The 24,695-nt window shown below is 36.3% G+C and overlaps 1 protein-coding gene across 2 annotated transcripts in view; it reads left to right on the plus strand.

Moving 5' to 3' along the window:
* NCK2 (NCK adaptor protein 2) overlaps positions 1–24,695 on the plus strand; it is an 83,017-nt gene that overhangs the window by 41,735 nt on the left and 16,587 nt on the right. For both annotated transcript variants that reach the window (XM_021538106.4, XM_085583158.1), the window contains one exon: positions 10,622–10,863. In XM_021538106.4, coding sequence (XP_021393781.1) covers positions 10,638–10,863 — 226 coding nt within the window. In that variant the 5' untranslated portion in view covers positions 10,622–10,637. The remainder of the gene's footprint in view (positions 1–10,621; positions 10,864–24,695) is intronic.

Here is a 24,695-nt window from a genome sequence, read left to right on the forward strand (position 1 = left end):
TGTTTTCTGAATGGCATACAGATATGCATTTCTTAAAAACATCACACATCCCAAACAAACTAAAACATGTTTGTTTGGTTTTCTTAATCCCTTAAGGCTGTCATTCCATATTTATGGGAAAATTTGAGCTAGGTTTTTCTTACAAGCCTTTGCCTTGTCTGTTGGTGGCTATACTAAGCTTAGTTAAAGACATGAGAAAGTGTTTTCTCTAATTTCTATTACTATTGTTATGTATCTCCTAAGCATAAGTAAGTTATAAGGCTTGTAGCTAGTACTATGTAACTGTAACATGAGCTGCTATATTTCCAACTTGTTCCTGTAGAATACCAGCTTTTTTGTCCTTTGAAATAGATGATTTAAATTTAAATCATCTTTCAGAAGCTGAAAACTAACACTGCCTACTTTGTAACAGTCATACTGTCCTGAAAAAGGCTATATAAATATCCTTTTCAAGTAAAACATCAAAAGACTTTTAAAAACTCAGCATCCTGAAACAGCAGAGTGCTTATCATGTAAATAGGAAAGATTGTACTTAGTGTTTATGTGTCTTAAAGTCTGCTGCATTGATTAAGCATTTGTATCTTGAACTGCACCAGATGAGGAAATTTAGGGTATAGCAGTATTACTAATGGAAATCTTAAAAAAATATCGAACTGGGAGGGTTAGCTTGTGTGAAAGTCATGATATAAAACAAGAGTGCATAAAATTAGAGTGGTATTGCATGACTAGTAAGCCAGAACTCAGATTTGCATCCTTCTGATGTTGTAGCAGCCTACCTTATAACAGCCTGGATGGCTTTCTCTTTGTACTGCCAGAGAGTGAGCAGTCCAAAGTATCTGCTACTTTTCATAGAATCATAGAATATTTAGTGAGGAGGGACATCTTCATGTTGACCAGGTTGCTCAGGGTCTTTTCTAATCTGACCATGAATATTTCTAGGGATGGAGCATCTTCCACATCTCTGGGAAACCTGTTCCAGTGTTTCACCACTCTCACTGTAACAAAAAAAAAAAAAAAAAAAAAAAAAAAAAAAAAAAAAAAAAAAAAAAATATATATATATATATATATATCTTTCTTATATCTAGTCTAAATCTACTGTCTTTTAGTTTAAAACCATTGCCCCTTGTCCTATCTCAATAGGCCCTGCTAAAAAGTCTGTCCCCATCTTTCTCTAGAAAGGCCCCCTTTATGCACTGGAAGATTGTATAAGGTCGTCTCTTGTCTGGGCTGAACAACCCCAACTCTCCAAGCCTGTCTTCATAGAAGAGGTGCTTGAGCCCACTGAGCATCTTGGTGGCCCTCCTTTGGATCTGCTTCAACAGGTCCGTGTCTTTTTGTGCTGAGGACCCCAGATCTGGATGCAGTATTCTGGATGGGGTCACACCAGAACAGAGTAAAGGGGCAGAATCACCTTTAACCGACTGGCTGTGCTGCTTTTGATACAGCCTAAGATGCAGTTGGATTTTTGGGCTGCAAGTAGACATTGCTGGGTCATGTCCAGGATTTTATCTACCAATGCTCCAGAGTCCTTCTCTATAGGGTTGCTCTCAGTCCCTGCATCCCTGAGCCTGTACTGATACAGAGTTGTCCTGACCCAGGGACAGTACCTTGTACTTGGCCCTTTTGAGCCTCCTGGGGTGAGCATTGGCCCAGTTCTTGAGCTTGTCTGTGTCCCTCTGGATGGCAGCCCATCCTTCAGTTTTGATACTGCAGTTTGGTGTTATATGTAGACTTGCTGAGGATGTGCTCAATTCCCCCATCTGTGTCACTGATGAAGACATAGAACAGTGCTGATCCCAGTATGGACTCCACTATGGACTCCACTTGCCTCTGATCTCCATCCAGACACTGAGCCATTGATCAATGTCCAGATACCTTCTGGATGTGACTATCCAGCCAATTCCTCATCCACTGAGTAATCTATGCATCAAATCCATATCTCTGCAATGTAGAGAGATGTTCTGGGGGATGGTGTCAAAGGCTTTACTGGAGTCCAGACAGAAAACATCTGTATGCTTTCCCTTATCCACAGTTGTAGTCACTCCATCATAGAAGGCCACTAAGTTGGTCAGGTTAGGCTTACATTTGGTGAAGCCACTTTCTCACATAACCATTAGCAATTTTATTCCTATTTGGTATTTTCCAAAACCTTATGTTGTGTTTCTTCTTGCAGCTTTCGGCATTGTATGCCTCAAATTATGAATCTTTATTAGCCTGAATAATGGGCAGCTGTGACTGTGAGGTGACTTTGGCTTTCAAGAATGGAAGAAAAATGTGAACTGGAAAATTGCCCTCACTGCATTCATTGTGCATGGCAGCCTCTTCTTTTGAGGGCATCCCCATGGGTCTTGTGCAACAGGCACTTTTGCTACACCTTCCTGCTGAAGTGGAGCTTGGAGAGCTGGAAAAACCTACAGCCATCAGATACTGACATCAATAAGAATCTGAGCTGCAAGCAAAACATAAGTCTTGCTTAGGAGATACGGCCTTTTTGTTTAAAACTATTCCTTTTCCTTAAATGTTGAGTTTACATTTGAAGCAGCCCCTGTTTGAGTATTTCACCTGAACAGATTCATTTGTGTGATAGACATCATGAAAACTTTGGAGGAGAAAATTTTTTACTAACATATTTTTATAAATTATCTAAGGATAAACACACAAAAGATTTTGTTTTTGTTGAATGGTAAAATGCTTAGCAGGAAAGATGTATTTCTAGGTGTTTCTAACATACTTTCTCCTTTATTTCTTTGTCTGCCTTTTTAAAAGACCTAAGCCACTTAAAAGATAAAAAAATTGTTTAAGCTCTGTGCTCTATTGGAGCTATGCAGAAATTCGTTACCACTAAACTATTCTTGAGGTTTCCTGTTTTCAGTTGTTCTGCAATGTGAGATACAAGGTGCCAGCATGTAGATGCAGCTGTATTAGAGATTGGGTTATCAGATATGTTGTGGGGCCAACTTTGCCTGGCAGCTGTCAAAGGCATTTGGCTGCAGACACAAACTCCAGCCCTCGCACCACTGTGCCCGTAAACAGTGGCAGGCCACACCAAGGGGACAGGATCTCAAGTGTGCAGGTAGCAAGGTCAAGTTAGTACAGCTCTAAACTACTGGTTAATTATGAGTGATTCTTCACCTTTTTTGGAGATATACCACCTGATTATGTTAACAAGAAGTATCATCTAAGAGCCTCATCCTTTCTGTGCCTGTAGAAGGGGACTGTGGCAGGGCTGTCCTGCCTGCATGCACAGGCTATAGTGCCTCTGGTGCCATTAAGTGTTGCATCAGCCTGGATTACCATCATCCTTTCATTTATAATTATGTCTTTCTGGTTGTTTTAATTTTTTTTCTTCACCCCAAGCGACTCAAAAGGAAACCAGGTGCTTTTTGTGCTTTAGAACAAATGTCTCAGTGCTGCCAAAAAAGCTCATGGCACCTACTGAGCCTGCCTTTGAGTTGCTCCTGCATTGTGGCTGTCCCTCAGCTCATTGTTAAATCTCTCCAGCTTGGGTGGATGGCTAGACCTAAACCAGGATCTCAAAAGAAGTGGAAAAAACCCAAATTTAATGAGTAGCTAAAACTGTAATAGCTTTGTGGACATTTCTGATATCTTGGGGTGCATTTGAACATGAATGGTGTTTTAGTTTTTCATATTACTTTTATATGCTAGTTAATGACAAAGAAGAAAATGATTGTCTTTGAAAAAATAATCCTATATGTAGAAATAAGTATTAAACTTTTTTCCTGCATCATGTGCAGTCAGCTTAATATTCTCTCTAATTCTGTACTTATTCTTTTGCTAATATTTAAATTATTCCAATGCAGTTTTAATACCTTTTTTTATAGTTCTTGATGAGCTGAATTTTACTTATTTCAGTACTTTCAGTTTGCACTTCGGTACTTTCAGTTTGCACTTCAGGACTCAAGCTTATTGCTGTCAGTTTTCCCTATTCATGGAAAGGACCAGGGAGAGGGGACACAGAAAACCTCTAGAGCTTTTTACTTCACTTTTTTAACAGGTTATTTTTTAATCAGTTCTTCTTTTTGTGCGAGTAGGATGCAAATTGTAATAAAACATTCCTCCTTTGCAGTGGATGAATTTGTTCACATCTTTGTTCACATTTAGTTTTACACCTTCCACTCATCTTTGCTTTCAACTTTGGAAAACTGATCCCCTAAAATACAGACAGCAGCACCTATTGATCATGACTGTGTCTTCAGTTTGCACATCAAAGTAAATTAGATAATAATTACTTGCACTTACTCAGCTATCACTTTTAGTTCTGTAATCAATGCATCCTAATGAGACCTAATAGTGAAATCCCACAAATTAATTGTCAAGCTTGTGCTGAAATGGTCAACTATTTTAGGTGCCTGGGTGTGGGGGCCTTTTTTGCTCAGGTATGGGTTTGATACCTCAGAACCACGTAGCTGGGTGATGAATGCTTGTTCACTACAGCCATTTAGTTAACTTCCTTTAAAAGAGAGAGAGAGTAGTCTGATGCAGTGACCTCTTTCTGAAGAAATGTGTCTCTTGGGGTGGGTTGACACACATTATATGAAGAATTAAAGTGTTAAACTGCAAAAGCACCTAGACTACAAAGTGGCCTTTATGTGTTCCATCTCTATTTGTCCAAGCACCAGCAAATAGCTCAAGTAACAAATCATGGAAAGGGTTTTACTAGTTAAAACAAAGGTTATAATTATAACATTTGGTTATAATTTGGGTCAGTTTGTTTACTTTTTTTAAACCTCTGCATTTTGAGATTTTCTTATAACAATCATTAGAAATATGTCGTCCTTGGTTTAGGTTAACTTTGGCCTTTGAATGAAGGAGGTGATCTTTTCCTATTTCTACTGGAGATAGCTAAAATTATATCCAAAAGGTGTATTCTTTTTCCACAAGTGTTTATTTTAATTCACATTACTGGTTCTTTTTAATGCTTTCTGAGTTCTGTATTTGTGTTAGTGTTTTACTGGTCCTTGAGAAACTGAACAAAACAATTTCAAATGTAAAGATGTGTTTTTCTGAAATCTTTTTATATGTCAAAACTATTCATCTAGGCTGCTGTAAGAAAACTAACCACACACCCACTCATGCAACAAAGAAAAAACTCTAGGTGAAAACAGAACTTCAAATTTCCTGAAACTGTAGGCAGGCTTACCAGAGATTTCATCACCATCAACAAGAAAGCTTCAGATTTAGAGCGTACTTCAGATGAAGTGATCTAATAGAAGTTATTAATTGCAGAATACAGTAAGCACAGCCAGGTACTATGAAACTAGTCTGTATGAACACAGACTTTTAAAATTTATTTTCTATAACTATATTACCTTAGAGGACTGAATATTACCTATTTGCCATAGCTTCTGAAAAATTAACCAGGTGGGCACTAGATAGTTGGCCTGTCAGCAACAAATGCTGCATGGTTCAAAACACATTTTGATTTTTCAGGGTTTGGGGACAGGAGGAGAAGTTGTTCAGCCTTCAAATCTTACAGAAAACCGTGATACATCATTAGTTAGTTTTCCATTCTTCCCATGTAATTAACTAAATATCATATAGAAATTGTTTTACTTAATATTGTATAGCAATTAGATGGTTTATGTATATCAGTGTAATGTAAAAGCTTCTGTATCAATTCTGTCCCTTTCTTTCTGTGGGTCTTAAGACCTCCAATTCCAGAACAGTGTGTTATATCAATAGGCACTGCCTATTATTAGAATTTTTGCTTGTTCCCTTGGTGAGGGATTACATTTCAAGCACTACTGTCAGTCATTTTTCAGTGATGTTCCTTTTTGTAAAACAAATCGTGAACAAGGAGAGCAACTGCTTCCTAACTGCATCTTAACCTTCTGTTTGTGCTTTCCTAACTAATCCTAACATAACGTGAGCCTTCCTCTTGAGACCAAGAAAGGATGCTGCTTTTCTACCCATTGGACTAGGGCATTAAACTAGTTGTATTGTTAACTTGTGTCAGTCCATAGGAGAAGATTGCAGTTTGGGTGGCATGCTGAGTCCTTTCCTATTGGTCATCGAGGGAGAAATACATTGTGGGAGTTCTATATGGGGTGGGGGAGAGAGTGAGGATTGGAATCCCAGCCTGGTAAAAATAGAATGGGATCTGCATAACAATTCTTTGTATTTTGGTATTTAGAATGACACCAACTGAATAAATCTTTCATATGAAGAATCACTAATAGATTTACATGGTTGTTGGATGAAATTCTCTTAAGTTCCTCTATCTTTAAATTTCCAGTGTCTCCAATATTACTTATATGACTCAGTTTTAAGGATGGCTTCAAAATGGCATAGGTGTTTCTTTGTTTAGTTTGTTTTTCCTGTCAGTGCTAAGTTGTTGGATTGTTGATAGCTTATTGAACATAACATTTTCCTTTCTGGGCTTTCTTGCTATAAAGTCATATAGAAATTACAGTACTAGATACTCCACCACGGTCTGCATTTATTCTTCCATATGGTTAGTTAATATTCCTCACCTATCTGAGCAGACTTTCAGTACAGCTGTAACTGTCTTGAGTTTAGCTGAGTTTTTGTTCATTGCCTTCTTGACTGAGCAATTTTTCAGTTTTTGCCCTCTCTCCCAAGGATAATTTTCTGTAGAAAAAATTTCATGTGTGCTTCTGCAGTAGGGCAGCTTTCATTGAAGACAGGACTCCTCTCCTAAGAAAACCTAAGCTGAAGGGAAATAATGAAGTGGCTGAAAATACATGAGCTCAATCAAAGCTATATTAGTTTTAACATTTCAGCAAAAACACCATGTTGGTAAAATAAATTCGTTTTTTGAGACTGGTAGCAGGGAAAGAATTTCTGGATTAAAAGAAGCTGCAGTTGTGTATTGATATTACAAGAATTAACTTTTGAAGGTTTGGTTTGTGGAATTCTGTTCTCAGTGTGGTGTGTCTTCATTTCAGGTTGTTTTTGGTTTCTGAGGTTGGAAGTTGGATTGCCATAGAAATAAAGCAAATGACCACTTGATGTGGTAAGGTAAAGGCCCAGGTCATGTGAAACAATATTGTATGAAGGAAAGACTGTTACAGTTCCTTGAAGAACTCTATTATATCTATATTTCAAAGCTTTCACTGGTGCTTTCAGTGTGGAATGTTGTTCTGTCAGGTAGGAGAAGACAACTCAGTATTTCAGCACTGGGACTTCTGAGATTTTTGAGAAGGAACTTTCTGAAATGTTGTACACTTTTAGCAGTAATGGATCTTCATTTTCTTGATGTGAAGGAAGCTTATGTTGCCATTAAAATCTTTGGGAACCGTGGATGAAATTTCATGCTTTCAAGTCTGTGTCAAGTTTTTACAGTACTCTCAGATGCTTTGGGAGGCTGTGTTACTGTGTTTTCTTTTCATTTTCCCCCAAATCTTGTTATGTTGTCTGCTTATAATCTTTTATTTGGCACATGGCTGTGTTGCAGAAGCATTTCAAAACTATTACTTCTACAGCCTCTCTTCTGGGAAACAAATATGTCCTTATGTACATACTAGGAAATCTTAGCTCTGCAGATGTCACAGAAGAGCCATATTGTTCTTGATGGAGACAGTCTAATGATGTAATCATAAGAAAATAATTTGAAGAACTCTAATGTATTTCTCCACATTAAAAACAAACAAAAGAGGACAAAACAAACAAACAACCCCAAAATACAAAACAAAATTTGCTCCCCTAGAAAGAACAAACCTAAAACTAAAATAATAACCCAACACGACTGAATTGTACACACATGTACACAGCTTTAAATGGACAAATGTTTAGCTGCAATTGCATTATGCATTTTGACTCTAAATCCTCTCTCCACTTGGGAAAGAAAGCTTGTGCCACTAAACATTTAGTAAAACCTGGACTACTTTACTGAAATGGGTTATGTGTGAGCATGGTGCTCAGGGAACTTGGCTTCTCCTATACCAGAATACTTCTGCCAAAATTGCATCATGCAAGAGGTCTGCTTGTGAAATGACAGCATTTCTCAGGCGTAGTGACAGTTTTACATGTCTACACTACTGGGAATTTAAGAAATCAAGTAGGTTTGAGCACCATGTCCTGGGTGGTTTCAGAGCACTACAGTTGATGTCAGTCCTAGTAAGTAGTTTCTTCCTGTGCTTCTGTCCTTGCCCAGTGCCATGGGGAAATACTTGATGACTTTTACAATAGGGGTCAATTAAAATTGTTTTTTCTTCTTTAGAGGTATAGGAAAAGTATAAGAGTTTTCCATTAGTTGCTACTCAAATATTATTCCTAATGTGGGGTTTTTTATTATTAATATGCTGTAATATTGAGAATTTAAACTTGCCTGTGTCGTGCAAATAACCTTTTTTAGAAGGGGAGCTCACGTAATGGTAACTTTAACCAACTGCACTGATGATGTCCTATTTCTTCATGTTCTCCATTTCCCTAGTAATAGTAAGAATTGACCATTTCACAATTGCTGAGATAAAATAAACCAACCTAAATTGGAGAGATAGATTATATTGACAACACCAGCCTTCAGAACATGTTTGATTGCAGTCCCCTGTGGCTACGTCAACTTATCGACCTGTAGGCTTTCCATCCATTTTATGTCAGTCAGAAAGCAGGACAGTTTATTGGAAACTGAGGTCCTAAGTTCAGGCTCTTCTCTATCATTGTCAGATGGGATTATTATTTTATGGGGAAAAAATGGTTGAATGGTTACTGACTTATTTCCTGTAAAACTGTCAGTTCCACTGCATAAGTCGCAGACTGTTTGAGCTGTAAGGATTGTGCTTCTCAAGCTAGTCAAAGCATCATAGCTCCTTGTTAAATTTTTCTTGGGGACCTCAGCCATGCAAATGCATATTTTAATAATGTTTTAATTGTTGTATGTTCTGTTTGGTTTTTGATTGGAAAGTGAGAACTTAAACCTGTTCAACTCAGCTTCAGATTTTCAAAAATCATGTCCTGCCTTGGCCATGAGGGGTAATTTTGCTGATGTTTGCCAGCAAATGGCAAGCACAGCTTTTTGCTGTCAAATGGTTTAGCAGTTGTTGCTCAGACCTATATGATGTTCTCCTGGAAACAAAATTCATTATAAGAAGAGGCTCTTAATTTATAATTATAATTTTATGTTTTAGGATTATAGGTTAAATAAGTAAAGCACTTATTTTTCCTAGAGTAGATAAGCTGGGTTGTCTGGCATGCAGTTTTCACAGTTTGTATTGTAGCTAAAGGGGGAAGTGTGTGCATGTTTGTGTGAGTATTTACAGACTGCAGAAGGAACCCTTACAGAGTATAGGTGATATCATTTACATGCTGAACAGAATTTCTGAATGAAGTTTGGTTTTTGATTACCTTTCTATCACATAAACCACTAGGTATCAGAGAAGATAGAGTTGTGGACTTCCAAGACCTAGGCTATAAAGTCAAATATTACAGAAGTCTTTGGACATTAATAGTTTGAAGTACCTTTACACCTTTTTCTACTAATCTGTAGTTTAAATGAAATCTACACCTTTTATTTAAAAAAACCAAAAATCAGATACATTGATTTTCAAATATATTCTCACCTCCTACTCTCTCTGCCCTCCTCCACTTTCCTCTCCCCCAACCTCCATGGCAGCAATTAGTATATTTTAGGTGACTTCTCAGAATTTAAAAGGTAAAATCAACATGTCTCGGTTGGCATTATAACATATTTGAATGTCATTGGTACTAGTATTGGACTTTTCCTTGCCACATTATTGTGCTGCCTCACACTGTTCCTGGTAATTGCTGGGATGCGTAGGAAAACGTGGAGGCATGCAGCTGTCTTTGTGCAGCTGACAAATAGCTTTGAAAAACATCATTGTTCTTACAGGTAAGTGAAAGAAAGACAAATCATTCAGTCTTAATGGACTCTGGATATGTTTCAGGTAGGGAAGAAGTGAAATCCAGTGGGTGCTCTTTTCCACCCTGCTGACTAATGCCTGGTGCAGGACTGTGCTGAGCTGGGATCTTCCTGGGAACAAAGGGGGAGTGAAGACTCTTAAAGGCAGTTTTGTGCTGCCTGCACAAAATGGTGAACAAAGGCTTGCTAAAGACCATACCCTCTTATTGATGGCAGATTTCCCTGCTGGGTTGCATTGCTTCTTGAATTATTTCTTAACTTTCTACCAAATAAAGATGGACAACTTTGTCTAAATGCAGAAAATTTATATGTTTGAAATTAGTATAAGGATGTGAAACTAGTGCAGAGGGAAAATACATTTTTGGAATGCTGCTATTTTATTTTTTTTTCTCAGATCAGAACTTGGAATGCCACATGTGGGATACTTTTATAATGCTATATGCAAAAATGAAACAGATTTTATAAATAAGCTTCTGTTAATATAGATCCATGTAATATTTTATATGCATTAGAGGAAGTGAATGTAATACATTATGACTAGAATTTGCTATCAGAAAGTTGCCATATTTTAGTGACTGAAAAAACAAGAAAAGTCATTATGGATTCCATTATTTTTAAAAGAGGATTCGCCCTATATGGTGTTCTCATTTTCTCCCTAGCCTTTTTCTTACTTATTTTAAAAGAATTCAAAGGAAAAAAATGAGTAAGAATTGTATGACAAAATTTACTGAGGATAATGTTTTATTATTTTGTTGCAGAAGGACTCCATGAAAGATGACAGAAGAAGTTATTGTTATTGCAAAGTGGGATTACACTGCACAGCAGGACCAAGAACTTGACATCAAGAAAAATGAGCGTCTTTGGCTATTAGATGATTCTAAGACATGGTGGAGGGTAAGAAACGCGGCCAACAAAACGGGATATGTGCCATCAAATTATGTGGAGCGAAAAAACAGCTTGAAGAAAGGTTCTCTGGTTAAAAATCTAAAAGACACATTGGGTAAGTCCTTTTGTATTTTGGAATAAATTTAGTAGACTTGATGAGTTTCAGGTTGGGAATGTAACGTGGAAATAAGTATTTTTTAACGTGTGTTTGCATTGTCTTTATGCTTAGTTTGATGTGACATGATGGATAGATGATTGAGGAAGAAGCAGAGAGAGTGGGTGTGGGTAGAGAATCACATATAAAAATCTGTAATACGTTTCCTTGCATCACATCCAGAAGAAAAAGATGTTACTTTTGTTCCACTTTTTAAAGGTTCTGTATTTTCAGTGGCTGAAAAACTGTGAGTTTAATACACATATCAACTTCTGAATACTCTCCTTTCATGCTAACGCCTCTCACTTGAAAGATGAATGATGTAAACTGGATTGTTCAGCATAGGTATCATAGCCAAAGCTAAATCACTTTATGAATGGGATTTTACAGTGTGGCTTTGTACAGTTAAGTATCTGTGGTCAGAGATGTTCTGTTAACTTTCAAGTCCATAATTATCTATTTTTAACTTGCACATAAAGTCTTCACAACTGTATCTCATACACATAAAATAATGTAGCTTTGAAAAATTTTGTGGTATTTTAAAGAAATCTATTTGAAAGTCAAGTGAAATATTTTTTTTTTCCTCTTTTATTCTTAAAGACTGATTAAAAAGGGCTTTGCATACAGCTGGAAAAGGTTATAAGCATAGTGATAAATTATTGTTTTATGCCAGGAAAACCTACTAGTGATATTTTAGGATGTTATGAATAAAACAGGAACAGGCACATTAAAAGTCTTTTGAGGGCTTTTCTTTTGCTTTTGTTTTGGTTTTTGGCCTGTGTTTTATCAAGTCTTACATGGAGAAAATTTGTGCTGTTGCAGACTGCTGTACAAAATGACTCTTCAACAGAAAAATTAGGATTCAGGGATTGGACTTATTAGAAAGTTAAAAGGTTCACATTAAAATAATATGGCAATAGCTTATGCGGGATTATCCTGTGCCAGTGTTGTTTTTAACAGGCTTTGTTTCTTAGTCACTCCTTCATTACCATGTCTTCCACTACTGAGTTGGTATAAAGTACATGGAAATTGGGGACTAGAGAATGGATGGCAGGCAAGCAAGGTTATCATAAAATTTACCATGGTAATATTTAGTACCACAGTCCTTTCTACAGATACTTTTGGAATATACTGATTACAGTGCCAGGAAATGTGATTATGCCTTTTCAAAGCTTAAAGTCACAGTTGTGACATTAAGCTCCTTTTAGATAGATTTATGTTGTTTAAAACATAAATATTGTGTATGTATTTTGTCTAAAAGGTACCTTAGGAAAGGACTGCAGTCCAGTTGTTATAGTATTTCAAGTGCTCATTTAAAATATGGGTAATATTTTCTTGATGCAAACACATTTTTATTTATGTCCAACAGAAATCTATTTAAATGACGGAAAAAAGGTGTGTCCTAACCTATATGTGTGCTTATATTCAGTCTTAGCAAAGCTGCATGGTGCAGGGTGCTTCCCTTCACTCTGATGATGAATAATGAAAAGCTGTGAGAAAAAGCTTGGTGGTTTCATGGCTGAGCCATCCCTAGGGGTCACATCTCCCAAGCCTCAGCCCTTTATGCACACCTGAATGGGTTTTTAAGTTCTGAAACACTCTTATGACAAGTTACAAGTTCCTTGTTCCCTTTCTAATGGTTTTCCCTGTGTATTTGTTCAGCTGAGGCAGAAGGTGCCTCATGATGGAGTCTGGTCTTTGTGTGCTGTGACCACACTTACCTGGTGACCAGCCAGAGTGTAAAGCACCTCTCATGCTCTTTTTAAAAGTTTAGGTGCTGTGAACTCCTTACCATAATGAAACATGTATATGCTGTGCACCACATACCTGTACAACTTTTTTTACCTCTCCTGAATCAGTGTCCTCAACTAAACTATAATATTTAAGCCTTTCCTGTCTTTCTGTACAGTAATTTCCCATTCAGAACAAGCAGAGCATGTGTCCTTCCTTAGAGGATCCGTTGTTTTGAGAGGCCATGAAAAATTCACTCCTCCTTTTTAAACAAAGGTCTGCAAATTGCAAGACTGATGCTTCATCTAGTAAAACAGCTTTTGAAAGTTTTGCTTTACCCAGTGAAGCAAGTTCTTAAGTTCTTTTTATACAAATATGCCCAATGTATCATCACTCCGGTGTCTCCAAGGATCACAACAAAATTCTCATTAAAATATCTCCTAACCCAGCACAGTTGGGAATGGTGGTCCTGAGTATTAGTCCTTAAACCAAATCTGTTTCTGACTTCACTTTTTAAGCAACTGCCAAAATATCAGGTACTGAACTCAAAAAAAAAGCCCAACAAAGTGTCACTTAATAGTCTGTCAATAATTAATAATTAATCTTGTGAAATCTCAGGAGAGAAACAGCAGACTCATAGCTGTTTCCAGTGACATATCTGCACAACCCCCTTTCGTACTTGTGTCGCTCAAGCAAATGGTTGTTCCCATGGAGATGCACTTTTCCCTGCCTCTTAATAGATTATATTTCCTTGTGTTAAAAAAATAATTCATCCGAAAGCACTGTTATCATGCAAATGATGTCATGTGTTGTCTATTTGATTACCTGTAGCTATCTGCCACTCTTATGCTTATCCACAGTAATTACTGGTACTTGATTTATATTTTTATATTCGACAAATATGAAACGTGCCAGCCATAGCTCAAACTGTGGCAGACCCCATAGGAGCTATAACTATTTAATTAATAGTTCCCCTCGTTTGCTGTTGAAGATGCATTATGTGAATAGTTGTTCATCTTTGGCAGTCTGTGTTCTAATGAAACTTTATGCCACCAGCTATGTTGGTCTTTTGTACACAAAAATTTATAATCTCATCAGAGAATTAAGTCATGCCTATTTGATGCTAAAAACTATTTTTTCCAGAGCTGTTGACTGTCATCAATTATATCTCAGCCCTTGACTATTTTATTAATAGAGTCCTGTCAGCTTTACCATTTCAGGGTTGGTGGAAGGTTAATGGACATATGGGTACCTAGAATAGGCAGCTTGATGTTTTAAAATATCAGCTCGTTTTTAGCAATGTCTTAAGGCTTCTTAAATTTCCATTCTATTTTGGCAGTTTTTGAAAAAAAAATTAAGTAAAATGTCTTCAGAGACAGCTCTCCTAAACATGTTGGGTAGTTACTAAAATGCTGATTAACACTTGTTTAGCATATGTTCATTAAATCAGTTCCTTGTCGACTGAAAAACAGCTCACCCAAAATCTCAAATGACCCCCAGTAATTTCTGAAGAGATACTTTAGAATCATCCTATGCCTTTTTACAAAACAATAGCCTTTTTTACATGGTTCACTTTGTCTTTACCTTTCTAAGGGCTTGCTCTATTCTATTGTATCTTCTTTTAGTCCTGGCATCAGGGAATTTTCCATAACTTTTAATTTTCCTTAAATTACTTGGAGAAATTGAGTCTTGTAATTCTTCAATTGATGGATGTCTGGTTACGTCATTTTTTATTTGATATATGCTACTTGTGTATTCTTAAATCTTTCTTGAGTGAGTTCTAATGAATACTCAGCTACAATGGTCTAGTTTTAATCGTGGAAATATAGTGTATAGGGCACTTGTTGAGTATTTTAAAGGATTCATCTTCTCATTCCCTTTTTTATCTTAACTGAGTGATACTGCAAGTAGAATGTTAGTGGTAATTTGGCCATTTCAAATTCCTGGTTTCTGTTTGCTCATATTGAATGAAATCTGGTAATTATTACTGTTCTTAAGGCAAAAGCCAGCTTCCATGCCTGTGATTAAAATTTTATCTTCATTCATTATAATGAAGTTTAAAATAGTTTCCTTTTACAGTATTTCTTTTGCGGGGAGGGTATTTTCTATACATTTTGAATAAGTCTTACTAAGCAAGAGACCTCCAGCATGCATCTTTTAAACTGTAATTTTCTGTAATATAATTCTTCCCATGTGCTGGGGGGTGGAAAGGAATTCCCATATCCATTTGGTTGGAGTGGGTGTTTGCCAGCACCACCCCCAGAGCTGCCTCTGAATGCGACTCCACGGGTTTCCCCGTCTGCAGCAAAGATGATCTATGCCTGCTGGCTCATCTCTGTCATGCCAAACAGAAACCTTATCTGAAGGAAGCCAAAATAATTGAGAAGTCAGTTGTTTGTGTACTCAAAATAAAACTTCTACATTTTTTCCATCCCTTTGCAAGTCATTTTCCTGGCAGCAGCACAAGTCCCCAGGCAGCAGCGTGCCATTAGTGACTGAAGCGTGTGATCCTACAGCAGGGTGCCATTTTCATGGGAATCCATGATTTTCTGAATGTTTTTGCTGTTTCTGCTGCTTTTGCTTCACAACCAGCATTGCATATGGGCTTTTCCTACAGGTTTCTGGTCTTGGTCTCTTTAGTGAGCAACCACATAAGAAACTTGAGGCCACTTCTACTTTGCTCTTGGTGTGGGTATTTGAACAGATGCCCTGCAAAAGCAAAAGGTTTAATAAAATGTGTATTGGAAAGGAGATTGGACACCAAGAACAGAGGAAAGATGTTTGCAAATCCGTAGGAACAATAGAAATGGATGGGCTTTGGTGATAATGGCAAGTAACAGTAACCTTGATAACATATCACAGACACATTTGAATTGCATGAGAGACTTTTTAAATGCTCCTTTATTGAGCTTCTGGAAGTCTGCAAAGCTTTTCAGTAACTTTGCACTCAGTATGCCAGATTTGGAAAGTAAGAATTCCCAAGCAAGATATAATGTAGAAAAGCCAATTCTTGCTTGCATCAATGTTCCTAGCAAGTTATTTCACAAGTGTTATGAGCATCCAGAAGTGTTTCCTGTGTTTTTCAACCCCTGTGGTGGTGTGTGTCTACCTGGGTCAGTCTGTAGATCTGCAGGAGTCCCTGAAGGTCATATTTACTGGTGCTTCAAGGAATCAATAGTTTTATATCTCTCTCTTCTCCCCAGTTATTTTTATGAAAATGCTGGGGATTTTTCAAATTTATAACTTCATATTTTCTCATTTGAGGGCTACTTAGTACTATTTTCTCAGTGCTCGTTTAGAAATTGACAGGGAAGTTAGCCCTTTTTTCTTTGCAGAGTCACTGCCTAGTAAGAAGCAGAAATGAGCAATTGCTCATTCTTCAGCGCAATAGTTTTTTTAGCAATGGAAAACTGTTCCTCGTTACTGTTGGTTAAGAGGCTTGGTGTACTTCCTTTTTATATATAAATATTTCAGCTCAGATTTAAACAATTACCATCACAGTTCTGTATAACGTGGTTATGAAATCTCCTTCTCCAGTTATCAGCCTTTAAGTTCTGGTGTGTGTGTTACTGGCCTTTATTTTGGTAGCTCTCATGTGATGTTTGTGGCAGATTTAATTGTATAAGGTGGTATTTTGACATTCATCAGATTGGTTCTAAATCTTGTTTTAAGTATTGAAATTTGATTACTTAGTCTTTCACTGGTGAGATTTATTTATATGACTCTAACGTTGCAGGTTTCAGCTAAATATTTTCCAGTTCTTCCACACTAATTTTTAAAAGTGTAATCATAAGTATGCTCAGTATTTTTGGCACAGTCAGAGTCTTAAACTGAGTCTTCAGTACGCTTTGCTTGATGAATTTATTTGTTTACCAGTGACCTGTCTGAGCCTCAGATGCAAGATCACAGAAAACAGATTAAATTTTTAACAGAAACAAGTACCAGTTTGAAAATATTTGTTAGTTCTTAATTAGTTATTTCCAGTTCTAGTCTTCTCTGGACCATAAGGGTATATACCATTTTATTATGCAGTGATTTTATACTATAAGGGTATAAAATCACTGTATAATAAGTATATTGTTGTATAGCACAGCCTCTTAAGCCTTATACAACTCATGTTAATAAAAACAGGTCAACTTTACAAGACAGAGTTATTTTAATAACCTGGAGTTTTCGAGAACTCCAAGCTTCCAATGTTTTTGGCCTTCCTTGTCACAGACCTGTAAGAAATGCTAATCTTTCTGTTCAGAAACCAGCATTTAATAAAGTTGATTTCAAAAAATAAATAACTTAAAGTATATAGCTACTTATCAAATTATTTATCACATATAAAAATTCCTAAGAAGGAATTACATGAAGTTTTTGTTTAGCCAAACATTTCTAGCTGAAATTAGCAATAAAATCAATCCCCTTGTAATAATTTAGTAAAAATAGAAGTATTTTTTCCATTGCAAATAAATAGGAAGTGTTTTTCAAAGCACTTATTGTTGCTTTGAAGCTTTTTAGCTTGTGAGAAAATATGGGCATGACAGTAGTGGCATGTCCGTTGTGCTTCTTGGAGAATTGGATGTGAGTGAGGGTAAGTCATCTCTCTTTGCACTTTAAAGGAGTTGGCACACAGGACTTTAAGTTCAAATTTAGGGAGAGGAAGCAGTGGAAGTGTTTATATACAGCACAAATTCTTGCTCAATTTCCTAGAATCTTAGAATAGCTCATTTCATGGTTGAATTTGTTTAACAGCAGCACTTTATTGCTGTGCTTTATCCTGCTTTGTAGTTGTATTGCTCAGAGTAAGCATGTTTGTTTGTGAGACAATGTGGCAACGGTGGTGACTCCTCACCAGTGATGAAATTGAGGAGAACATTGTTTTGTGGTAGTGAGAGAAGTGATGGGAACTCCTTTTAGGTGTGGTGTCTTTAGTTTTGGAGGAGAAGTAAGCTGGAACAATTGCATTTCTTGTTCACAGTAATAATAGATGATTGTGGTTACATAGATTGCTGAGAAAAGAGGAATGGGAGATGTTCACAATGATTTCAGATAGAGAAGAGATTTCGTCTAGATTCCCATCTAGAGCATGTGGAGTTAGATGCTGGCAGTGCTAATGTCACTGGAGTGGTAGCAGATGATTTGTATAATATGTAAATTAAATACTTTGCTGCTTTTGAAAAATATATCTGCCTCACAATCATCATTAAAACCTAGACTTGGTTGAAGTAGTAAGTTTCACTTTATTGATCTTTGAAGATATGGAGACACACCCAATAGCAGTAGTTTTACATATGGAAAATGACTGATGGCAGGGTAGGGTCTGCCTTCTGGCTACCAATTAGGTATATAATTGCAAAAAATACATTAATTTTGAATTAGTGCTACTATAAAATGTTTAAATATTTATTTAGAATGCAAAACAAACTCACGAATTGATGGGTTTGGACCTATTGTACACCCATCAACCTTTAAATAATTTTAATATGCATATCAACTCTGTCCACTGAAAGTAACATTAAAGGAATTTGGTGGAAATAAATCAGACTTTCTAAAAGATACTGTGATGCAATTTCTAAAGAAACATCTGCTTGAGAAGGAAAAAAACTGAAGTTGCAGAGCAGACTAATGCAAAACAAACAAACAAAACCACAGCAAAAATCCCCAATGAAAATTAAACACAAACTTCATGCCTTTTAAAGAGCTGAAAGCAAAGCATTTTGGTGAATATTGTGGAGAACTCATGGTACAGAATAGTGTGTCTTTTATTGCTTGATAAGGGTTTCTCTGCTGGGTGTATGCAACAGGCCCTTTATCTGCTCCAAAGTGAAAAGCCAAAAGTGAATGCAGAACCTGAAGCTTGTTGCAGTGCTAGCTTGTAATGGTTCAGAAGTTTGATTTTTTCAGTTTACAATTGTCTATATTGTGTTCTGCTGAAGTTTTAACTTTATTCGGATAGATTATTTATTGGGGTAGATAATTTAAAGCGTGTGCTGCTTCAAGAATTCAAAATAAATATATAGTGATGTGTGAAACCATGATGTGTGCTACCTTTCAGCAGATTTTTCTGCTGTGACAGTTGCAGTAAAATGTTGCATGGCTGAAGGCATAAAGAAATCCTCCTATTTTTAGTTTATATTGAGTAAATAAATTTGCTTGTTGTATTAGAAGTTTTATCTAATAGGTATACTTTTTTTCTCCCTTTCCCATGCATAATGTCTGTGTGCTTGGAGGTACACTGACATTTACAGATCAAAGAATAAGCCTTTATTTTATTCATAATTATATGTGAAAAGATAAAAGGATCACCTTAACTCAACTGTGGCTGTGTGTACTGATGTCTTTGGTATTATTTCCCTCAATTGTCACCTTGGAGGACCCTTGGTTTTGCCCCTTTCTGAGCCATTTATGTTTCAGCCTGTAATGTCTGGCCTTAGAGTAGGCCCAAAAATTAGCTCCCAAGGTAGTTTCACAGCTCACTATTAAAGAGAGTCACTCCATTGCTGGTAGATCTTCCTATGCCCTGTTTCAGCTGTGGAGGCAGTCTTTTCTCTTCTTAGCATTAAAAGTTTGTGTCTGAACTAACCCTCAACTCTTTTGATGTTTCATTTTTACATAGACTGTAATACTTAAAGCATTCTGCTAATTATGTCTCTTCTTCTGCACCAGTGAAAATAGAGTGTGGTTTTTTTCCCAAGTACTGTCTTGTACTGCATTCACTGCCTAGTGTTCCCTTCTGTCTTCCTTTCCCTCAGGTTCCTGGGAGAACTGAGGTTGGCTGAGGCAGCAGAACTGGGGCTGCAGTGAGGGTCACTGCATTGCACCTATCTGCCTGGCTTGGACTTTTTCCATAAGCACATGTTTTTGGGGGTACATGTATTTGTGTGCTCTGGACACTGTCATCCCCTTTGGCTTCCTAGCACATGAAGGTGGTAGCAGAGAGAAGAAGCAAATAACAGCAGCTGAGGTATTAGAGGTACTGTGTGCCTTGTTTGGTGTGTGGAGCTGGGTCACTCTTCTAAAGACCGAGCGAAGGGAGTCAATAGCCTCTGTATGTACTCTGAGGGAACACCATTTTCCAAGGAATTACAGTGACTCAAAGAACAAGAGATTTTTCAATACATAGGTGACAGTGGCTGTTCTTTCTCCCACCTTAGAATCATTGAGGAATTCTTCTGCTTCAGATGTGGCTATTTCCTTCAATATGCAACCTTAAGTAATTATTTAATTATTTCAGTATTACTGAATGGATCTTTTTTTTTTTTTCTTTTTTTTTTTTTTGTGGTCTTGGGATGTCTTGAGGTTTAATATTTCAGGGATTTTTAAGTATTAATTTGTTTATTTTTCTCTACATGTTTCCACTTGGATTCCATTCCTTTCTGTTCCTCAGGTTTTTCGAAGACCTGAACAATAGGTTCAGTGACACATTCTCATATCATGCAAACAGAATCTGTAAATTAGCATTCATGCCAAAAGAAAACTGGGGTTTGTCTTAGCATATGTAAAGGAAAGGTTTCCTTCCATTTCTGAGTCTCAAAAGTGTTTTGTGAAGTCTGTCCATAAAACAAGAATTGACATGTACGGAGTGTATGTAGACATAAAGCACAAAGCTGCAGTGCTGGAGAGAATGCCCACTTCTGTTGTTTTAAGGGGAAAGGTTCCAGCACAGATGTCTTTTTTGAGAGTTGCTTCAGTGGTGAATGTGATTGTTTACTGATTTTTGTGCTCTCAGCAAATTCATTTGGACAGATACCTCTCTTAATGGATAGTCAGCTTGAACAGGTGGACATTTAATTCTCCTCTTTCTAATAGATGACTATTTGTAGCTGTATTTTGCACTAGAAATTGATTTAGGAATTCGGCTGTAGACTGTCTAAATTGTATGCAGTCAGTGCCATAATGCCTGTTTGCAGTCTTTGGGATTTTGTAAATTAAAGGACATGGAAAAATGAAAGAAAACAGAAAGGAAAAATGTATTCTGGTGTGGTGGAAGGGTCATTCTTCTTGTATATGGGCTCTACCAGTTTCCTAACCAACCTGTAAGATATTTTTTAATTGTTCATTCTGGAAATTGTTCTCCAGAACAGGAGATAAATGTATTACTTAATTATTACTCTATAGTTACTAATGTACAGAAGAAATTGTTCTGGTTTGTGTGTGAGTCCTGGAGTTTTGTGTTTTGGCTGTGAGGACTAAACCTCAGAGGAGGTGGGCTGTTTTCTTAAGTGAGCCATTTCATCCTGTTACATCCCCTTGAGAGACAGAGAGGTCTGATTTTGTGTATGTGATTGCAAATAACCTGAGAGCCCTTGATTAACAAAGCTATGTGCATTGAAATTCAGAGAGGAAGTTAGTTTGCTTTCCCCTTCCTAAAAGGAGTTTGCAAGAAAACTGCAGTATCAATGAGAGGCTTCTGAAGATTTTTGAGGTTTCTAAAGAGAAAATGTAATAAACATCTTGTATTTGCTTTTAAGACTTATTTAATGTTGGAAAACGTTAGTATAGTATAACATGAGCATTCGGGCCTTATGGCAGAATTAGTAAGGCTTTACATCTTCCTTGGTGTTGGTATGGGTCAACTGGAGTAAAACACTGTAAGCTCAAAAGATAGATGACTGTTGTACTTTCAGGAGGGACTGTCTCCAGCTTTTTGATGCTGAGATACTGCCCTTTAGTCAGTATTTGAATCATTGTCTTCTAAAACATATATTTGAGTTGAGGGGCTCTATAATTGCTGCTTTGTAGTTTCTCTGTTCAGGTTGGGCCTGGTGATCCAAATTTCATTCCCTATCTGTAACATCTATTACATCTTTGCATCAGGTACAGAATGGAGATTAAATTTGAGCATACAAGAAGTGAAATGACTTAAGTTAGCTCTATAGTTACATGTGTCTAAAATATAATAATTCCAGCTTGGTTATTTGGAAGATAAATCTTTAAATTGGAGAGTTGATATCTTGCATGCAGGATAACCTGCTTTGTACTTGCTGTATTTTTTCCCCCAATTGCTTTTTGATAGAGTGGGTTAGAATTGGGAAGTCAAATTTGTATCCTGAACTGTCCTGTGCACCTCTTTTACTTCATATAAATGTGAAATAGCTAAATATAAATCATCTTTCCACCAAGTGCTGGAAGAGGAGAGAGAACATAAGCTATGATATACTTCCTGAAGGACAGGAGGGTGCATTGAGGTAGACACTTCAGAGCATCTCATGCATATTAGTGATTTCTTTTGTCAATATCTGCTGTTAGTGTTTGTGAAGGAGAGGCAAAACAGTGTAGCTTTTCTTCTCTACATTAAGGGAACAGAAAGCCATGGGAAGTCCTACATGGCTACTGTGCCTTCTCCCCACACTTTATAGATATGTTCTTAGATTTATAGGACTGCCTTAGATTTAAGGTGTTTCTGGATATATTTTCTTATCAGGATATCTTTCAAAGTCAAGTTAGCATAATTTATAAGATTACAAATTAGGTAGAAATACTTTTATTTGTGTTTGAAAGCAGAGACTGCATATTTGAAGCAAGCAAGCTTCAATTTAAATATGTAGAGGGAAATGGGAATGGTAGGTCTTGAGAAACCCCATTCATTTTATATACCTTCTATTTGAGACCAAGACAACTGTTTTCCTGTTATATAAAGGATTTAAAATCCCAAGACCATTTAAATTTGCCTAATGAGTCTTCCACTTCACTTTGCCACTGGGGTAAGAATATACGTGAGACAGTTTTTGGAAGCCTGCAGACTGTGCATTTGTCTGTGTTTGCGTATGTCCCTATATTGAATCTTTGTAATTTTAGCCTTTTGCTCTAAAATTGGGTACAGAAAACTCAGTCCCTGATACTGGAATTTGACTATACCTTTCCTAATGACAAATAGGCATGTGTAGCACAGTGTAAATTACAGGAATTCATGCAATTGTTGTTCTCAATGAAGTTGTTGAGTTGATTTCTTTGCAGAAGCTTCCTGACCGAATAGTGTTTGATGCATGGAAAACTTTTTGTGTATTTGAAAAGCACTGATAAAGAAGCCTGGCTGTTGAAATGTCAGAGTTTCACTTTGACATTTAGAGAAGAGTTTCCTTTTTCTGATTTGTTCAAGTATGGCTTTTTTTTTTTTTTATATTGAGCTTCTTAGAGAAGATACAAAAAGTCATTAATTGAGCTGTAAAGCTTTATTTCAGTATTACAAGTGCAGTTGAAGGTTTATGAAATTTTTAGCAGTGTCCTTTAAAGAGTGCTGTTGATGGATATGTTGCTTCTAAAACACTAACTATCCCATATGGATCTTAGCCTTTGAACATTTTCTTGGAAACTGGACATGTAGGTGGAGGGGGAGGAGTGGGAGATTGCAGTCTGAAAATGTGCAGAAATGTTTGGGGGTTTTTTTCTGTGTAACAGAAGAAACTTTGGTCTGCTGAATTCTTTAGTAATAAAGAAGCAAAGGCAAGTTAATTTGAAATTATAAAAATAATAATAACAAAACTACATGAATGTCTGATTTGAATATTCCAGTTGACAAGAAGCTGTGTTTAGCCCTGTACTGAGTGGATGGATTACTTAATTTACATTGCATTGTGGTGGTTTTTTTCCTGAAGAATTTTCCTGAAAAGTTAATTGCTTCTTAATGCATTTTTTAGTTTATTTCAAAACAGACACTGTACACTTTGCACTCTTATTAAATGTATGCATTAATATGCAATATAATTCATTGCTGTAATATTCAGAGATGAATAACTTATTTGTTAGACAAGAAAGGATCATTGTTTTTAACTGCATCTGTTTGAAGTCAGATGGAATTTCAATTTTGTTAGAATATACAGGAAAAATAATTTTAGGTATCTTAAAAATGGCTAAAATTTTGAAGAAATATTACTTCTAAATTAAAAATTAATTTTGAATAATTTGCTTGTTTCTGTTGCATCTAACAGAAAACAATGTATTAGTAAATTGAATGAAAATTCCTGGTTGTCTTGCCTTCGAAGATTTTTAAAATAAGGGGAGCTGTTCTGTAAAATTTGATTTAATGTTTAAGGGAACGAAAACATATCTCAATTTCAACTGAAATCTATTTCTTTTTATAGAACTCTGAAATTAGCAGATTATGTTAAATTTTTTTTTTTTTTTTTCCCCCCCTCTGGGTATTTATACTGGGAGTTCTCCTAGTTCATTTGTTTGACTTCCTGAAATTTATCATCCTCAAACTTGTTTATCTTGAATCTTTCAGCTCTTTAATAGAAGTTGTTGTTTTAAAATATAATAAGGTTAAATTCCACCCCTCTGGAGTGCTTTGTTTCAGTTTGAATTGTAATGGGGTGACCATGGGTCTATAGCAAAACCCATTGCTATAAAAATGGTCAAAATGAAAATATTTCCATTAAATTGTACTGTGCTCATGTTCTTTGTGTGGCTTCTATGATTTTATGGAGTTCTTTGGGGATGTTTTATAACCATAAAGCAAGTGGTGCTGTTAAAAGTATATAGCTCTACAGGGAGGGTGCCTAAATTAAAATGCATTAAAATTAGTATGAAAAATTTTACAAGTAGTTGCTTTGTTGTTTTGGGGGAGTTTTGTTGTGTTTGATTTTTTTTTTTTGTTGTTTTTGTTGGGGGTTTTGTTTGTTTTTAATTAAGAGGGTAATGGTCAGTAATATTTTTAAAAATTGAGCTGCTGGTTAATTCATGTCTCCCATGAAAGATATTTTATTTATTTTTTTTCCCCATAAATAAATTTTCAAATATTCAGATGAAGTTTAAAGCCCATACTTTGACAGCCCATGTGAGAGTTGTGGGTGTACATGTGTCCTTTTCAGCTCTATTATCAGTTTCTGTGTTTTGCTTAGGTGATACAGCATATTTTCATTTTTTAATTGAGAAAAAAAGCTTGTTGTGTTTGTAAATAGACTGTGAAAGAGAGTACCTGTTGGTATTTGATGCACTATTAATTCAAGCTATCTCTTTGACTCTTTTCTTGCTCAAGTTATTTTTTTGCCAGCTTATGGCTTTGTAGTAATATATAATAACTGATCAAAAACTAAATTCAAACATAAAGGGTAGAATACATTGTAGAAAAATTA

The sequence above is a fragment of the Lonchura striata genome, chromosome 1 (assembly GCF_050655825.1).
Source record: "Lonchura striata isolate lonStrDom1 chromosome 1, ASM5065582v1, whole genome shotgun sequence".
In the NCBI taxonomy this organism is placed as follows: Eukaryota; Metazoa; Chordata; class Aves; order Passeriformes; family Estrildidae; genus Lonchura; species Lonchura striata.